The following is an 18,613-nucleotide window of genomic DNA, read 5'->3' on the forward strand; positions in this document are numbered from 1 at the left end:
GCTAAGGGCTCGAGATGCAGGAGCAGCTGAGCTGTGCAGCACTTGTGTCCCTGCTGCGGTGCTGTGCAGCCAGCTCAGGTCCCTGGTGCTGCCAGGATGGAGCAGAGAGCACTCTCGGGCCCTGGGAGTAGGAGCTGCAGTGGAGACTGGAATGTCTGTGACTCTCACACACTCCCCTGATGTCTCAGAGCCTCTGTGACCCTGGCAGCACATTGCTGTTCTTGGAGCTTTTTTCTTAACCTGTGCTTAACCTGACCTTTGCTTAACCTACTGTTGAGTAGATTCATTGCAGAAACAAGGTCAGGCTGCTTAGGAAATTTTGCCTCCTAAATCTTCTGCTGATACAATTTTTTTTGCCATCCCTTTGTAACTTTGCAGCATTCTGAGCTGTCAACAAATATCTCCCTTGTCTTCACTGCATCTTTATTTCAGTCAGCAGGCCTGCAGTGTTTAACATAGTGGCAACATCTGTTCAATAGATATTTTGTTATCCTGCACCAATTTAATAGGAAGAATATAACATAGAATAAAAAGTTGCTTTCAGACACTACCTTCCCTTTTGCCACTTACATTTTCCCATTTCCTGAGACCTCAGAGAATATCCCAGGGCTACCTTGAGCTTTGATCCACAGACTATACTTTGAGAGCCTTACATGTAAGGTATTGTGCTGCAAACACTCTACTGAACAGATGCTTTTGTGAAGAAATGCTGTTCACTTGCATGAAAACCCCGGCAAATGGTGCTTTGCTGAAATAACGCATAATTGAATGGCTTTCTTCAGTGAAAAGACACAAGTAAGTGCTCCCACAGTCTTTTTTCCCACTGTTTTCTTAACACTCATCCCTGCTAAACAGTTGCATAATTCAGATGCTTGTACAAAAGTCTGATGAAGGCAAAATCAGTGTAACCTTTCACAAGCAGTTTAGTTCTGCAGGCCTGTTCAGGGGGGTCCCAGTCAAACATGGGGCTGAATGCCTGGAAGTCGTTGGTTAACAGTCCAAATGCTGCTTTAGACCTGTGTGTTGGGCTCTGACCTTGTCACACACAGCATGTCAGCAGGTGTAAATTGATGCATTGGGTTAAAAAATGGATTTACCTCACCTTACCACAACCTGGGCCAGTGTTAAGTAGCATTTCTGTGTCCATTTTAAGACTGTTGTAGCATTATGTTTTGTTTTATACCAAACCAGGACCTTATTGTTGTGGGTTTTGCATGTCATCGGAGTTACTTCTACTACAGACATTTAGAAAATAATACCGAAAATTATTTTTTCACCAAACTTTCATTTATAATATTATTAAAAGCAGGAAATCTGGCTGGATTTGTCACAGACTAGCAAAGTTTTTCATTTACTCTGGCAGAGCAGTTATAGCATGTTCACCTTTGGGCATCATTCCCTTAAAATTAAAATTAGCTGAGGCTAATTTGTGGGAGAGGAGTGATTGCGTGCCCAGCTTCAAAGCAGGCCCAAGGTGGGTGTAGAATGACTGAGCAGTGCAGATTGGTGGCATTTGGCTTCAAGGAGGGAAACAGAGACTGTCTGGACCCAGGGTAGACTTGGCAGTGTAATATGGTGAAGGCAGGTTTTGTGACTGTAAGCAGGGCCTGCAAATATTAAGCTTTTCCATGCCATGGAATGTAGATGTATGTTATTACATTTATCTTAGTAAATAACTGTTTAAATGCCCATGTAAAGTAAGCCCTGAATGCTGAGGGTGTTTGTATGGTCGTGGAAGTGTTATGTGGAGTTGCCATTGTGCAGGTTTTTAATGTCATGGGAAACTGAGGAAAGGATGAAGTCTTATTTCAACTTGGTGGATTTCTGGGATGCTGCTGCCTTGTATGTTGGGTTTAACTGTGTGAATTACAGTCAACGTGTTACTGTTGTACCTCTTCGTGGTGGCAAGGAGGGATTCAGACACACCTAGGCTGCTGTTCTGCTTCAAAGAGCTTACTGCAGCAACAGGGCAGAGGATGCCATTGACTGTCCCCTGCTGTGCCTGTCACAGTGGTGCCACCCCGGTGCAGAGGGGTGCTTGAGCGAGTGGCCGTGGGGTGTTTCATCCCCAGCTGGGTTTGACACCATGACACCAAGTACCACCCTTTCTCTAAAGGCATGTGACAAGTGGGAAGCCCCGTGGCACAGGAATTCCCAGCGATGAGCACAGTTCCAGCCCTCCGCAGCTGGCTGTGCTGTGTTTCTGGCTCAGTGCTGGGCACCTGGCACGAGCCTGTCCAGGATGTGCTGAGGGACAGGGCTGTGTTTGGGGACGGTGTCTCTGATCAGGGCAGTGCCAGCTGGGAGCCCTGTGAGGTGGCACACACCTGGCTGTGCTCTGGGTCTCTGTGCTCCTGGATCACAGCTCTGGCTGTGGGGCGGCATCCTGAACGCTGGGGCTGCAGCTTAGAGTAGAGAAGGTGGAAGCACTTTAACAGAACAACCCAGCCAGGGTCAATTGTGAGCCTTCATGAGTCGCTCATGAGCATTTTCTGCACTGATTACAGAATCCTGCCTATTAAACCGATAAACAAGGAACAGAGAAGCTGAAATGCTGAAGAGCAGGGAGTTTAATCCAGATAACCCAGGCGCCAGCCTGACATTCTCACTCTTGGGCCATCTTTGCTTCTTTTTTTCCATTCTCTTAATGTCCTAAGCTCTTTTGTTCCACTCCCTTTCTCCTTCCCACGTAGATATTTCAACATATGGATATGTCTGTGTATGTGGAATATCAGCAAAGCTGATACTTTGCTCCCTACAGAGTTCCTTGTGACTCCTCATGTAACTAATCCATAGCAATGTATACTCCAACAAGGAAAATTAAAAGGTTGGGAAGCACTGACCTAACTTCTTAGTAAGCAATACAGCTGGCAATCAGATGTAACCCGAGCTCCTCGTTATTGGAGCTGCATGAGCTATTCATAGCAAAGCAAAATTGCAATGGGAATTGAGCTGGATTTATTTTGTTTGAATGCAAATTATCCCAGGTCAGACAGGCTCAGATCTTCTGCCCCCTCAAATTCATTTGCATCAGCTCTGGCAGGGCAAAGCTCGTATCTGGAGGATCTGCACTGAGGAAATGTGGGTCTGGGTTGGGAGCCACCAGATGTGGAGAGTGTTTGCTTGGGGCTTTGATGCAGTTGGGTGTGACTCATTGCAGCCCAGTCCTGCCCAGAGTGAAGGCTCTGCCATCAGGTAGCTCCAAGTGGTGTCTCAGTGCTTGGGCAAGTGTCTTCTCTCTCTGTTGTCTGCAACCTCAACAGGGTGTCCTGTACGGGAGAGGCAGTATTATGCCTTGCCTAATTCTCACTTACAATATGAAATGTTCTGAAGGGTCCAGCTGCCAAAGTCCCATCATCACAGGAAAAGCTGTTTTTTAACTTAAAAGAAACCAACAACTCCACTCAACTTTAATTCTAGTATACATGATTATAAAGGATAAAAAAAGCTTTTAAAAACTCAGATGAAAATGGTTCAACAAATCAGAAAGAAAATAAAACACTGAAGTCCTTTGGCATTATTTAAAAAAATCTCATAATTTATAGCTGTGTTTCCTGCAAGGCCTGATTCATGACTTTTAATGTTTGGAGTTGCCTGTCTGATAGGGAGGAATGTTGCTGATCAGAAACACTCAAGCAAGCATCTGTTAATGCTAAGTACCTATGGAAAAGGAATTTCCAAGTACTGATTTTAGTTATATATCAGCAGTTGTTTGGTTTTTTTGAGTTTTTTTAAGCTGTTCATTTTCTGTGTCACTCTGCCCTAATCTTATTGGTTTTGCCTTTATTACCACTCCAGGAGCAGCAGCTTCATTAAGAAGGCATGCACTTTCTCTAGAATATTGGTACATCTGAACTCCAGCCCTGTAAAATTGATTAGCTGTACTCAAAGAGGGAGGAGAATCTTGCCAGAACATTTTCATTTCACCTAATCCTTTGGGCAGCATAAATAATTCATAGCAAACCCACCTTAGGGTGAAACACTGCCCTGTCTGAAGATCTGGGCATCTCGAAAGCACATTTCAGATATTTAAGAGGGATGTAAATGGTGCTTTTGTTTTGTGCTGTTACAGAGAAGGACAGGACAGAGAGAGCTGCATTTCCTGTGCTTTTGAAGGTTTCTAAAGGTAATCCTGCTCTCACCTGGAGTGTTCTCTGAAGCTGTGCACCTAGTGATATGGGATGTTAGCTCAGGGGACACACTAAGCTACCCTCTGATGTCAGTTTTTCTGTTATTCTTGAGGTACCCCAAGTAACTAATCAACTGTCAGCACACGACAAATAGTGAGCTGCCTCTTTTTAGGGAAAGTGAAGCATAAATGCCCTCATTAAATAATCCTGCTGTTTCCTGTTTGCTTTGTGATGGATTTCAGAACTGTCATAACTAATAAAAGCTCTAGATTTTATCTTACAGTTGCAGGGATTTGCTTAAACAGGCCATACCCAAGTGCTTGTACAGCTACCATGGCTAAATTTGAGCTGTTGATTTTAGCTAATTGCCTTCCAAAACCTTTCTAGGGAGCCAAAGAGCCCCACTGATGGAATTGTAAATGAAGTGATCCTGACTGTAACTTGGTAAACCTCTGTCACTTCACTTAAATATTATTGGTGTATAGTTAGTGTGGTTATGCTGCAGTTTGAATTAGTATTTTTCTTCTATTCATTTATCATGCCTGCTTCTGGGGTGGTTTCTTTTTGGTTTTTGGCTTTTTTTTAAACACAAAACATGAGAAATGAGCGAGCTCACGTACTGACAAGCAAGTATTTAATCTGTGGCAAAGCAATCAACTTTGTGTTAGTTCTAGAATATCTCATTACCCTGCAATAAATACCAATTTAATACATTTAAATACCAATGTGACTGGTTCAATTACCGTAAGTGGAGGAACAAATAAGAATATTTCCTTATTTGCCATATGCTGACAGGGGGTTGCATAAAAATGTTTGAAACAAGCTCAGTCAACTGCAGAAATACAAAGGCACTATTCAGAGATAACTCTGGCTTTGTTCATATAGGAATAATTAAAGACATGCAATTTTGTTACCTTGTTTTAATTGCTGACTGTTCTGCATAGCACTTCTTTTGAGCAACCAAACAGAGTAGTCTTTCATGGCTAACTCAGACTGGCAATTTAAACCTGGTCCTCTCCTTCTGTCAGATCGTCAGGTCATAAAATACTACATTGTTAAGAACCCCTAACATTTTACATTTGCAAGAAATCTGTATGATGTTATAATTGAGTTATTTTCTGAGTCAGATTCTAAAGAAAAATGCCATCTGCTGACAGTTTTCAAGTCAGAAAAGGCAACCAATGATACTAGTGCTTCTTTCATGATAAAAAAAAAATTAGTGTGTATAAGGGCCATTAACTTAACCTAAACATTTGGTGTGGTACGGAGCCAGGTATTCCAGTCTGGTGAAAATCAGTAAAGGTCTGCTGAGGTTATTCTCATCAGCCAAGGACCCAGTCCCATAAAACATCACTTTGTACTTCCCTGACTCTGGGGCCAGCATCAGGAACTGCCCATTTACAGGCTTAATACTTTTCTGGAGGATGGGTGAATTTTTTTGGCAAACATAAAAGCCAGGGAAAAGTTTAGTTAACTTAAATTCTCTCTTCCCTTCAGTGTGTTCGCATGCCTTTGTGCTGCCTGGTTTGGGACAGGATCAAAAATGAACATGCTCTGAGTTTTACTCGTGGGATTTCTGACTTCAATAATACATGTGTATTATTGGAAGCCTCATGAGAGTCCATTCTCACTAGTTTCCCAGAACATTTTCTTTCCCAAATTGGTATAAAAGCACTCTGGAAATGCTTGCACAGACAATGTTCAGCTCAATGGGAGCTCCTGGGTGCTTAACACTCTGTAAAAGTCTGTCATTAATTTAACAATCGATGTATGGATTTAGGGTGCTGAGTTTTCACTTTTTGTTGGTGGATCAGGGATTGTGTCTCTGTCACGGTGTCTCAGAAGCCTGTTCCATTGACCCAGTGCTTCAGTAACGTGGGTGCATTGTGTTAGTGCCCTTCTCAGGGGGACAAAAGAGGCAGAATGCCCCTCAGCCCTTGTGGCTGCTGCTGTCCCCTCTGCAGCTACCTCCCAGAAAAGGGGCTGTGGGTCAGAGTGGAGAGGGAAGGAACTCCCTTAATTACCATGACTTACTGCCATTGGCTTGGCTGTTTGCTCCTGATGCTTCCCGAGGGTAAAAATATCTTTCACCTCAGCAACACTTTCTGCAATTCAGCCCCTTTCTCCTTTCCAGATATGCTGCTTGTCATTTTTTTCTACCTAATTTCACATCTTAATTTGCTCATTTTGATTATATTTTCCAGAGCATTGACATCGTGACCCTAACTTGAGAGGGGCTCAATAAGCCATCTCTCAAAAAGTCAGTCAGTGCTATCGGGTATCTGCAGTTCCAGGTCAGGCTGTACTATCCTGCTGGCTCTAATTCTTGGAAGTAGTTTTGCTTATGACTGTAGTAAGGTTATAGTCTCACATATTTTTCAGACTACCAACTTAACCCATCCCAAGAGGTGAGTCTACTTCATTACACATTCCCTGAAGAAGCAATCATTTATTATTTAAACTGCTTACATGATGCAGGATTTCTTTTGAACAGCCTTGTGATGGTATTGGTTGAATCCCCTTGCTTTGGAGGAAAGAGGAATTCATAAGATGAATGTTGGCAAACTTAACAGGACTTTATTCTTCCTGGGATTCTTTGGCATAAGTGAGAAAATGACACATTTACCACATTTTCAAGGCTTAACCCAGAACCTGTTCTAAGTAGCTGGCACTTCCCCTGCTGTCTTGGCAGGGTTTTGTCTCTGCTGGTGCACAGGGACTGCCACCTCCTCACAGGTTTCTCCCTGGGGACGTTTGAAATGTTCCTGCAGTCCCTGCTGCCCTGAACTTGCTGTTCTGCAACGCTGAGTCCAGCGTGGATGTTGTGCTGTGCTTCTCTCCATAGCCAGGCTCTGAGCAGACCTGGGGCTCCTGGGCTGGGCTGACTTGCTCTGCAAGCGTGTGTTCCAGGCAGGAACAGGGGGATGGTGGCAAACACCAAGGTGGTTTGTGTCCTGGGTGAGGGCATTGCCATGATGTGCTCCTGAAAGCCGAGGGAAAGGCCTGCCTCGTGTCCCCTCAGGCTGGGCTGGGGTCTGAGCAGAGGAACGGGACTTACGGGGAGACCTCGCTCCCCTTCTAGCGCACGTTGCTGTATGTTGGTGTTAAAAATGGACACCTGCCCAATTCCAGAGACCGGTCTTGGCCAAAAGGCAGCTTCTGGCTGTTGTCAGGGAGCTCTCAGCTGTGTGAACAGCTTTGTGTTCTCTGGGTCTCTGCCATACCCTCCTCTGGCTTCCAAGCTGCCCTTGGTTCCGTGTGGGGAATGGTCTGGCAGGAAGAAGCCCCAGGTGGGACAGCTGAGCGAGGGCAGGCCCTCCTCCAGCAATGGAAAGCTTTGGTGACACAACTGGGCCTTTTGTGTTTCCTTTGTGGTGCCAAAGCACTGAAGAATTAACAGAGCATCAGGACAGGAAACAAGAGGGGATGAAAATGAGCTGCAGGTAAGGTAATTTCATGAGTTCTCTCTCTGCAAAGTGAATGAGAAAAGACTCCAGTATGCTGTAACGTGAGATGGCCCCAACCACACTGTGATGTGCATATTAGATTTCTAGGAATCTTTGGCCTCAGATGGTTTTAAATAACCAGCAACCATAGTTCGTAGGTCATCTGCTCTCCTTATTCTTTGTTTTTCAGGGAAGTTCTTAGTTTACATTTTTATGTGTTTTGAGTAGAACTAAAGACTGTACTTTATGTCTCTGTACTTCATGTTCTGTAATTCTTTTTGGGATGTGTTTGAATCAATGATTTGGGTTTTTTTAGGAGCTAGACAGTTGGGAAATAACAGAAGTCTTGGATCAATGTCCAATGAAGTCTGTGGAAATCTTTATGCCAATTTCAGTTGGCCTTTTGTCAAGTCTTTTAAAACTTTTCATGAATTTTTGGAACTATTTTAATGGGTGTGAAATGACATTTAACTCTTCCTTTTTAGTGATTTTTCATCTTGAGCACACTCACATCCACATAAATGGTATAGATTTCTTTGGCCATTGTTTTAGTTAAGTCACAGTGGGTTTTTTAACACCTTATTTTATGTTTATGCTCCTAACACTGAATAAGGCATTCTGGGTATGAGTAGTATTCCTTAGGAAATATGTTCATGCTTTTTCATACCTGATTTAGTTGAGATACTCTTGTTCTTGTGCAAACTGTAATTTAACTTTACATCAGTCAGTATTGAGTAGCTACGTTTAGCAGAGACACTGAAGTTCAATTATTCATCTGTTTTAATTCTCAGTTTCATTTTGTTAGGCTTTTACCTCATTATTTGCATCTGGTTTCTGAAACTCCTCTAACTTTAATATGCATGAAGCTGTTGCCTTCAGTTTAATTAGCATGTAATCAAAGTGCCTTGTATGAAAACAGAGAAGCCTCAGACACAAGGCCTTTCCAGTCTGGAGTGAGGATTTGTCAGCACTCAGCTTTGTTAAATTATGGGAGAGAAGCAGAAGCTCTGCAAATCCTTCACTGTCACTGCTCTGCTTTTTATGGAGGGTCTGCTTTTTCTGGAGATGCTGAAACCCCAAAGTGAATTAGGTTTACAGGCTGGTAAGCTGCCAAAGGCTCCACTCTGAGTCTAAGAACATGGGAGCAAATGGGAGCAGCCTCTTCTGTTCCAGTAAAAAGCCAATGAGATGTGTTATGGATAGATATGTTAGTGACTCTGAAAATTCTTCCTTGTGGATTGAAAATCAGTGGAAAATCTACCTGATTTTGTATAGTTAAGATGATCTTTTTCAGTGGATTAAAAAATTCTCCTTATTTTTCAATTTATAGTCTATGTTCAATTAAAAAATTCTTGAAGCAGATTCCATGTTGCCATTGCCCTTGTCCAAATCTAATTTTGAAATTCTTCTTCCTTTTGAAACACACCAAGAAAACAGAACAAGTTCCTTACTTTGGTGATTACAGCCAGATACTGAGGAATTTCACAGAGGTGTATTGGATCTAAAATTCCTTTAGCCCAGAGCTAAGCAAACATTTCATAACAAATAACAAGAGGAGGAGGAATGTTGCCTTTTTATCTCTTCTCAACTTTTCTGCAGACAAACTGCAAGTTCCTCTAAATTATGGATTCAAAATTATTTGCTAACCACACAGGTCAGCTTGTGTCTTTCCATTTTCTTTCCAATGGCATGGAATATCCCTTCCAGAAGGATAGCAGATATGTGTTTTGAGGGAAGAAGAAACAGCAAATTCCAACTGAGCAGTCTCTTGGGTGTTCCTTCCCACCATATTCTCACAATTATTGCTATTATTAGTGATAGCCACAGTGGGATACAGAAGGAATAGACAGGAGTCCCTGGCCTTTTTCATGCTGTGTTGTCTAGACTTACAAGAATGTTAGATTTTGTCATCCTGCTTCCTCTCGTGGTGTTCTGATTGCAGAGAATATGAAATAAAAATGGAATTTTGACCTATCTGACCCTCTCCTCATTGTGTCCTAAACCCATCGAGGTTAATGGAAAGTTATCCTTGATTCAGGAAAATCACATGTAATGCAGAAAGCTAAAGCATAAAGTAGAATACCCAATGCAAAAATTTCCACAACAGTTTTGACAGTATTTGTTCTGAAGTATTTGAGCTGGATGAATACATTGAATCTAACTCACAATTATGGAGATGTTTCATCTATTTGTAGAAGAAATTCCCAGGCATACACAGTAACCAAAATCTGGCCTTCAAAAACTGGAATTCCTTCTTGGTGTAAAGCTAGAAAAGATTAACCTGTGCCTGCCTCTGAATGAAGATGAAAAAGACTGAAAGGATGAATCTCCTGCCTCTGTGCCATGGCATTTCTCAGCTGGCATGTGTGCCAGCCAGCACAGTGGAGCCATAGGCCACTTTGCTTCACCCAACACTACAATTTGAGAACCTGCAGGAAAAGTACCTGGCAGTTGTTGTCCCCTGCCCCCTTTGCAGTGCTCCAGAGGACTGCAGCTCTGTCTGAAGCCGGGTCAGCATTCTCTGCATTGCTTTGGAATTCTCAAAGTGATTAATTCAATACAAATGCTTGAAACCATCCCATGCCTGGAAAAAATGGCAAATGGTGTGTGATTGAATGAGTGTCCAGACTGCTCTGTGGCACTTCCCCTTTCTTCCTGACTACTTCACAACTTCATAAAACTGGATGTTATCAAAAAGAAGGTATCTTTCATTCACACAGCATTTTTCAACTTGGAGGATGAGTTTGATGTAAAACCCAAAGGAAAAACGTCTTATTGGAGATTTAGGGTCATTTCTGTTGGAAAAAAAGTGGCTACATTTGTAAGGCACTCAGTCAGCTATTGCCTCTGTAAAGGTGCAGCAAAATACAAGCAGGGCCCAGAATTCAGTCACTTCTTCCCCCCCAGCCATGAATTATTAATCCACCCTTATAATGTTAAATATAGAAATGATGTTTGGGGCTGAGACTTCATGTGCATCAGGGGCAGTTTCTTACAGGAAAATGTAGAACCCCGTTTTTTTTCCATATGGTTCGAATCATTTACAAAATGAATCCTACAGGAATAATTTCAGATGTGGAAGCCTTTAAAATGGGGAAATAAAAACCAGATTCACTACATTTCTGTTTTCCAGCTTGAAAAAAAAATCTCTTAGCAGTACCCAATTATCAGTGCTTTCGAGATAAAGATGACCTCTCAGAACCCCTTGTAAATTGTGTGATGACACACATCTATGAGGATTAAAATATTAGTCATCTTCCCCACAGGAAAGTACTTTGTCATGACCAAATGTGATCTGACATTTGAAATATGCCAACTTATTGCAGTGAGCAGGCGAGCTAAATTCCTGTCAATTATTTAAAACCTGTCTTTTATTGATGGGGGCAATTTTAACCTTCTTTTAGAATGGGAAGTAGATACAGGCTGAGATACATAATTATGAATTCATGTTGAAGAGAGGAGAACGGGAAAATTGTGTATCAGAATATAATTTGTGTGGTTTGTTGTTGTTTTAATAATAATAATAATAATAATAATAATAATAATAATAATAATAATAATATTTCAGAGGGCAAATAGACCCTCTCATAGTGTGGAATCTCTTCTATTGCCAAGGCTGAGATCACAGTGTGACATTGCGAGCACTGTTACTGGGCCCCTGTGAAAGGTGCCTATATTGGGGAGTACTGCAAAGCTGCCTTTGATTTGGATCAGCAGAAGAGAATTTCTATGAAAGGAGTGCAGTGGATGACTGTAGTCTGTTGAGGACCTGTAGATCTTTGATAAATCTTTCCACCTGGAATAGACTTGAAAACAGTTTCTGCGTTGGTTTAGTTAACGGTTAAAACTGTGAAGATTCATATGTAACTTTCAATTTTCACTTGCTTTTCACTGTGTTGAGTTTTCCTCTTGGGAAACAGTTCTTAAAGCACAGAAAATCCCACAGATCCTTAAAAAGTACAGTGCTTACATTAGGCATTCAAACTGCTCTCCTTGTCATACCCATGGCATTCAGGCCCTGGGAGGTTGCGCTGAGGAAGAACATCCATTTCAGAAGGGAAGAGGTGATACATGTGACATGTCTGCATTTTCAAAGATTCCTGTGAGGAAGGAGGTTGGAATCATGGTCTTGGAGGACTCAAGATATGCGGCAAGATGGTTTGCAATTGACATTTGTTTGTCTGCACGTATTTTTCTGAAGCCTAAGAGATACGTAGTCCTCGTGGGATGTCAGTTTTGGCAGGAGGGTGTTGGCACATGGTAGAGCCTCACTGATCCAAACCAAAAATCTGTATCTAGTATTACATATATAATGTAATAGAATTACCTGATGAAACTTATTTTTTGGTTTTTGACTTGGTAAAAAGGGGTGTTTATTACAACATGTTTTATAAAACCAAGAAATGAAATAAAATCATAACTGATTAATGAGCTGCATGGAAATACTTCCTCAGTGCCACCCACATTTCCCTGGCCCTGATCCTGGAAACACTTCATCACATGTGCAGTTTTATGCACAGATCCTATGTGAAAACTACAGTGTAGTTTTCCCATACTTGTGTCTTTCAGAGATCCAAGAAGGAAAACAATCAGATACTTGCCTTCACTGATTAGCTGTCCCTTGTAGGAGGGTATACATTTTACATTGTGTTTAAATTGTGATTAAATTGCAGGGAGTTGATTACTGAATGATGGTCCTTAAATGTTCGCATGCTTCAGCTTTGTGCTGCTGACCTGTAATGCCATTTTCTACCAGGGATGCCCTTAAGTCTGAGACTCCTGTTTGGTAATACCTTGTTGTGAAAAAGCTGTGAACCTTAATTCCAATATTTTCTTCTATGACGTGTGCACTTATGAGAAGTTGTATTTTCCAAAAGCATTTCCTTTTTATGTATATCCTGTACACAAACACCCACACAAACAAACCTGAACTGTGAAGAATGGGTTAATATTGCTTATGAAACTATCCATGCTATTGTGTGAAGGTGCTGTGCTGCACATCTGTCATTGTTTTACTCACTACACCATCCCACAACCTTCCTGGTGTGTGTTTTTCCAAATGGGAAACCTGGTCATCTCCAAAAGGAAACGATGCATATTTAAATGGGAAGAATACCCAGATCATGACTTGAATGATCTGTAGCTTGAGTAGCTAACCAGTGTCAAGGTGCACATTGTGGTCAGTCTGGGCTTTGCAGGAAGGTCACTGGCTGCGAGCTGACAGCCTCCTCTCTAATTCGTGGTGCCGTGTCTCTTTTCAGTCAGGTTTGATAAGGACGCGGCAGATGGAGTTCCTGATCTCTCCGTTACCTCAGCAGCTGGCACGGGAGCACAACTACTCGTCCCCCGCCGGCCACCACCCACACGTGCTGTACAAGCGGACTGCCGAGGGGAAGGTGCACGGCTCCCCAGCTCAGCCCCATCCCAAATCCTCCCCTTCTGGCCGGCGCAGAACGCGCGCTTCCCACGCGCACCCCGCGCGAGCCAGCGGTTACCGCCACCCAAGGGTTCAAAAGCAGCATTTTTGTGGACGTCGCAAGAAATGTATGTAAGGAAACTTCCTCTCCTTGCTTGAGGTAGTGGCTGTTTCAGGCTGTGTCCTGTGGTGGTCCCGAGGTGTGCTTCACATCTCTTCACATCCCTTTGGGATGGAGGCGTTATAACTTTAAATTATATATGGCTAACGTGAAACGCATATGAGAAACTTGAGTTTTGCTCTAAGTTCACAGAATCATCTCTTTTATTAAGCCATCAGAATCACTGTTTAGTTTTTGTGTGCTTTGCCTCGATTAAAAGATCCCAGTGGTGATTTTATTTTTACATTTGACATAGTTTTCAGTAAGCAGTTTTGCACAGTGATGGATGTCAAGTCCCTGAACTTCACTCTGTTAGATTGGGGATAAAAAATGAATTAGGCTTGAAGATGGAAGAAAAAAGTTTCAAAATCATTAATTTCTGAGAGGATAGAGAAAAAGTCTTTCAGAACTCACCATTTGATAATGAAATTTTCAGCAACTGAGATCTTCAAAAAGAACCACCCATGTAAATTGTTTAAATAAGATTTTGGAGCCATGTCTTAAAAAATATATTGAAATATATTATCCTGCCAAGATCCATTCTGAGTCCTTCATTAGGCCCTCAAATTGCAGAACATTTTAGAGCCCCCTTGGACCTTATATCTGTACTTTTAGCATTCAATTGAGTCTTTTTGTAAGCTGATCAGCTTCTGAGCTGAGTTTCTTAATGAGGGTTTCCAGGACTGCAAACAGTATTGAAAGCAGTGCCTGAGTCCACTTACATTCTTCCAACTTCCTACAGAAGTTAGGAGAAAATGAGCAGCTTCCTTTTCCAAAGGTGTGTAAGGAAGAAGGAGAAAATAAATAGAAGGGAAGGAATGAGAAAGGAGTTAGTGGGAAGGTGGCTGGCTGAGACTGAGGCCTGAAAACAAATGGCTTGTTAAAATTTCAGAAATCCTTCCCCCCAGGTTTAAAAGCCAGCCCTCAAATGCCAAATGCACAAGCCTGTGATTCAACCTGTAAACATTTGCCTTCTACTGCAATCCAAAACTGCCTCATTACATCCTCCCTTTCCCTCCTGTCTGGTTTTGCTGCTGCAGAGCAGGGCTGATGGTGCTCTACACTGCTCTACACTGGCCCATTTTGTTTGGATTGTCCACTGTGAGTTTGTGCTTTATTTACTGCTCCTCCTGTGACTGCTTGTCCAAAATGAGAATTATCCATGTCCTCTTGAACCCTTACACAGTGCTCATCCCTATAGTAGAGGAGAGCATTTTGAACACTGTATTTGTATGACCTCCAGGGATGTGAGAAGATATTATTGTTATTCTTGTCTTATAAATGGGTCACAGACACAGGAGAGGTCAGAAGCAACCAGTGATTCTGGGAACCTACTTGAGAAACTGAATTTTCTTTCAAATACTTTGTGCTTTTGTAAGTCTACATGTATATCTATTTATTCAATAATTTCACTTACAGCTATGAGCTCTTAGCTGCATATTCAAGCAGGTTTTATGTTAAATGAAGAACATGCAATTAGCATCCAACTATGATGAATTTAGTAAAAGTGATTTACTCATCATTGCTTAGGAACTTGATGTCAGCCACACTCAGGATCTGATTCAGCAAGATGGCCTTTAAGTACCTTACCCACAAAACTCTTTCTTTTCACACCCTGAGGTCTTTCACTTTGTGCAGTTCATACCTGTAACCTTTTTAGAGTGAAGAAGGAGTTCTAAAAAATAACAACTTATTTCCAGACCCAGTCGTGGTTAATTCATAGAACAAATCAATCTTGTGTTCACTGAATGAAATACAAATAAAACCACGTGTCATTGTTTAATTGAGTAGAGGAAAATACAGGATGCAGAAGAAATTACCCCAGTAAAGGGAACCCTTTTTCTATGAGTATTTGGTGCTTTTTTTCTTCTTGCCTTTTTTTCCCCTCTTTTTAAGTTTTTACATTTTTTCCTGGTCTTATTCTGAAATCTGGAGTCATATAAATTTGAAATTTTCAGCAAAATCCAATCTGGTCACCTGGAATAGAGTTTCAGCTTGAAAGAACAAAGGGATGGAGAATTCAGGCTGACAAAAGGGGTCCTCTGCTGTTAACCCTGCCTAGTCAGGGTTAATTTATCCTAACCTAAGAATGAAATCAAACTTGCTGAGCAGTTAGAGGGAAGAGCACATTGCCACTTGGGTGTCATAAAAATAACTTACCTCACACACCATCTTTTAAAATTTCATGTGCAAGGACTTTGTAAGCACTAGAAAAGGCAGTTAATCATCTTCCAAACTCTTTGTCACAACCTAAATGCTTTTAGATCATGAGAGTTAACTGGACTATAGTTAGTAAAACATGCATGAAACTGCTGCTGCTTAGGTTTTCTGAGTAGCAGTGAAGTAAATTCAACAGCAAAACGTCTCTGCTCGTGGATATATTCAAGAGCAAAATGTCTCTGCTCAGGGGTATATGTGTCCAAAGCACTGGAGCTGTATTGCCTTCAGAGCAGTACCTGGCCACTGATGTGCCTTGAACTGAGCACTTCCCTCTTGGATGAGACCTGTCCTTGTGTTTTGATGTGCTTCCAGAATAGGAAGTGCAAAGCTTCTTTGAGCTTGCAAAGGATGGTTGTGTATAATGAGTGATACACTTGAAAATCACCATAACCTGGTCCTCTGTAGGTTAAATGCACGTCAGAATGCTGAGTTCTTGAAAGCAGACCACTGTTGTGCATTCTGTGGTGTTCTTGATTGCCCAGTTTGGCAGGGTAGAAAGTAGGGTCTGTTTTAGCTCTTTGGAATAAATTTCTGATGAGGAACAGGCAGGATTTTTTTCATTACCTGAGGCTTCCTCACTTGTCTTGTTACATCCTTTGTGAAAAAAGCCCCATTATTATCCAAAGAGTTTGTTAAAGTAGCCTTTGAGTTAATTCTTGATGCAAAGGCAGTGTAGGTTTATGCAGAAGAGCCTATGGATAGCAGGAGCACTGAAGAATGTGGGAGATGGATTTCTCTTCCCAATTTCTGGTTCCCTGAAGAACTGGAGTTAAAACCACTCTCCAGCTGTGCCACGGCCTGTACTGCACCAGCACAGAGGGAGAAAATGCTCCCTGGAATTGGGATGTGCACTGCCTGTTGTCAGGCCCTCCTTGGCGTGGCCTGACTCAATAAATACATTCCCAGCAGGAATAATCTCGCTGGCACTTTGGCACGGAAGGCCAGTGTCAGTCCCAGTATCAGGCTGGCAGGAATTTACTTGTGGTTTGTATCTGATTTCTGTACTGCCCGTGGACATCTGTTGTGGAAAGGATTTTTTTGCCAACTGCTATGTAAGTAGCACTTGCCAAACACCTCAGGAAGTTATCAAAAGGACAGGAAAAATGCAGATACTCTGTTAAAAATTCTGTTGTATTTTTTTGCACAGATGCTACCATTTTATTAGATTAATTCCTTATTTTAAACTGCTTATTGAATACGAATGTGGTTCTCCCATTTCCTTCTCTCCCTGTAGCAGTCCTTCCCTCAGGAATGAATCAGGTCTTTTTTAATAAATATGGAAGAACTCAGCCAGAAGTATTAAATCACATGCTATAAAAATAATCTAAGGCTTTAAACCTGTGATACTTCATTTTCTGATGAAACTGTTCATGGGTGATCTGAACTCTTTCCAAAACAGTTTTATTTCCTTTTAGATGCACCCAAGCCACCCACAGAAGAGACCTACATTCGCTCAGATGAGTACGGGACTTCTGCAAGGTTCAAAAGATCATCTGCTAAAATTCAGAAAAATGGAAGTCTGAATGTTGAAACCCTTGTTGTGGCGGATAAAAAAATGTTGGAGAAACATGGCAAGGAAAATGTAACGACATATATATTAACAGTCATGAACATGGTAAGGTGGGGTGTCACTGAAGTGTCTTTTCTTTGGGGAATATTGTTGTGTCAGAGTAGGATCTTTCATTAGACAAATACTGATAACAAAAAGAGCAGAGACCCCCTTATGCAAGCCTTTCTTCAAGCCTCATCTAATGTAGTATTTTATCAAAAAGCTTTTAAATACACATCTTTAGAACATCACAGCTCTGGCAACAGTACTGTAGAGTAAAGAAGAATAATTAGAAAGTATTCAAAATGTTAAATTTTAAAATACTTCCTGTGTAGTACAAAAAAGACAGATACTCTAAAATTGAAACTTTCATTTAATATCATGAATCTTTATCTGTTTCATCTGACATCTCCTAGAAACACGTACTTGAGAAAGTAAAAATATATTTATATAAAATTGATATCACTTGACTAGAAATATGTTTTCCTGCATGGCTTTGCTCTTTACTTTTGTACTGCAAAACTTGAGCTTGAACTTTGGCCTTAATTACACTTGATCCAGGAGAGCAAGGACAGATCAAAGCCCATTGAAGTCAATAGAAGGTTTTTGACTAAGTGTAGTTTGGGGCATAATTCTTCTGGTTTGAGCTCTTTTGGGTTAATCCTACAAGGTATCTAACTCCATAAGTTAGTACTGAAAATTGAAGTCCAAGGCAATAACTCAATACATATGTTTAATCTATTTAATAGGGATTATGCATGTAGGTGATATTTCATCTCCAATAATCATTGCAGGTCTCTAGTCTCTTTAAGGATGGAACAATTGGAAGTGATATTAACATTATTGTTGTGAGCCTGCTTCTTTTGGAACAAGAGCCTGTAAGTTGTGTCAGAATTTTTGTCTGAGCTACTTCATTTGCTGCTGTTCATTGGGAGCATTGGGTGCTCCCACGTTATGTGCAGGGAAGTTTCTTAAGGCATAGAGTGTGAGAAAAAGATTAAAACTGCCAAGATCTCCAAAATGACACTTTCTGCTTTTCACTGCTTCTTGGGTTTTGATTCTAAATTCTTCATTTCATATAAATATTCTTTAGAAACATTGAAATGTTTCCAGTAAGATAAAAACTAACATATTCTAGCGTTTCCTTGAGGAGAAATAGCTGGATTGAGAAATCTATTTAATAAGTATTTAAATAAATGGAATAATTTTGAACTGGGCTTTCCAAGGTGTGAGGATCAGAAGTGGTAAGGAGTCAGAAGTCCCAAACTGAAGAAAACATATAACAAAAGGCGGGAGTGGAGCCAATTCTTATGTCAAGGGTGCTGAGGCAAAAAAAGACAAGAATCTCTTTTGCTGAAAAGAAACTTGTGAAGGGTTGAGCTATTTGGATAATACTCTTTTTCCCCAGAAATTACATTATAATCACAATATTGAATATGGCTTGGTGTTCAGCATTTGTACCCTAATTCCGGCCACCAACTTTGGAAATATCTGTGTTTCTGGGGAGAGGCCCAGTTTGGTTTTACAGTTGTAAGAGATTCCCTCATCCCTGACTCAGCCATCACAGACAGTTAACATGGGAATACATAAGCTGATGTGGAACAAATATAAAATATTAACTCCCTTTTCCCTAAGCAGCTCTTGGTCTTTCAATCTCCTTTCTCGCACACTGCTGGAAACACCTTGTCTGCG

General features: G+C 41.3%; 1 protein-coding gene across 2 annotated transcripts in view; it reads left to right on the forward strand.

Moving 5' to 3' along the window:
- ADAMTS18 (ADAM metallopeptidase with thrombospondin type 1 motif 18) overlaps positions 1-18,613 on the forward strand; it is a 75,845-nt gene that overhangs the window by 15,244 nt on the left and 41,988 nt on the right. For both annotated transcript variants that reach the window (XM_038148024.1, XM_038148023.1), the window contains exons 4-6: positions 12,838-13,120; positions 16,788-16,987; positions 17,716-17,799. In XM_038148024.1, coding sequence (XP_038003952.1) covers positions 12,838-13,120; positions 16,788-16,987; positions 17,716-17,799 — 567 coding nt within the window. The remainder of the gene's footprint in view (positions 1-12,837; positions 13,121-16,787; positions 16,988-17,715; positions 17,800-18,613) is intronic.

The sequence above is a fragment of the Motacilla alba genome, chromosome 11, assembly GCF_015832195.1.
Source record: "Motacilla alba alba isolate MOTALB_02 chromosome 11, Motacilla_alba_V1.0_pri, whole genome shotgun sequence".
NCBI classification, from domain to species: Eukaryota; Metazoa; Chordata; class Aves; order Passeriformes; family Motacillidae; genus Motacilla; species Motacilla alba.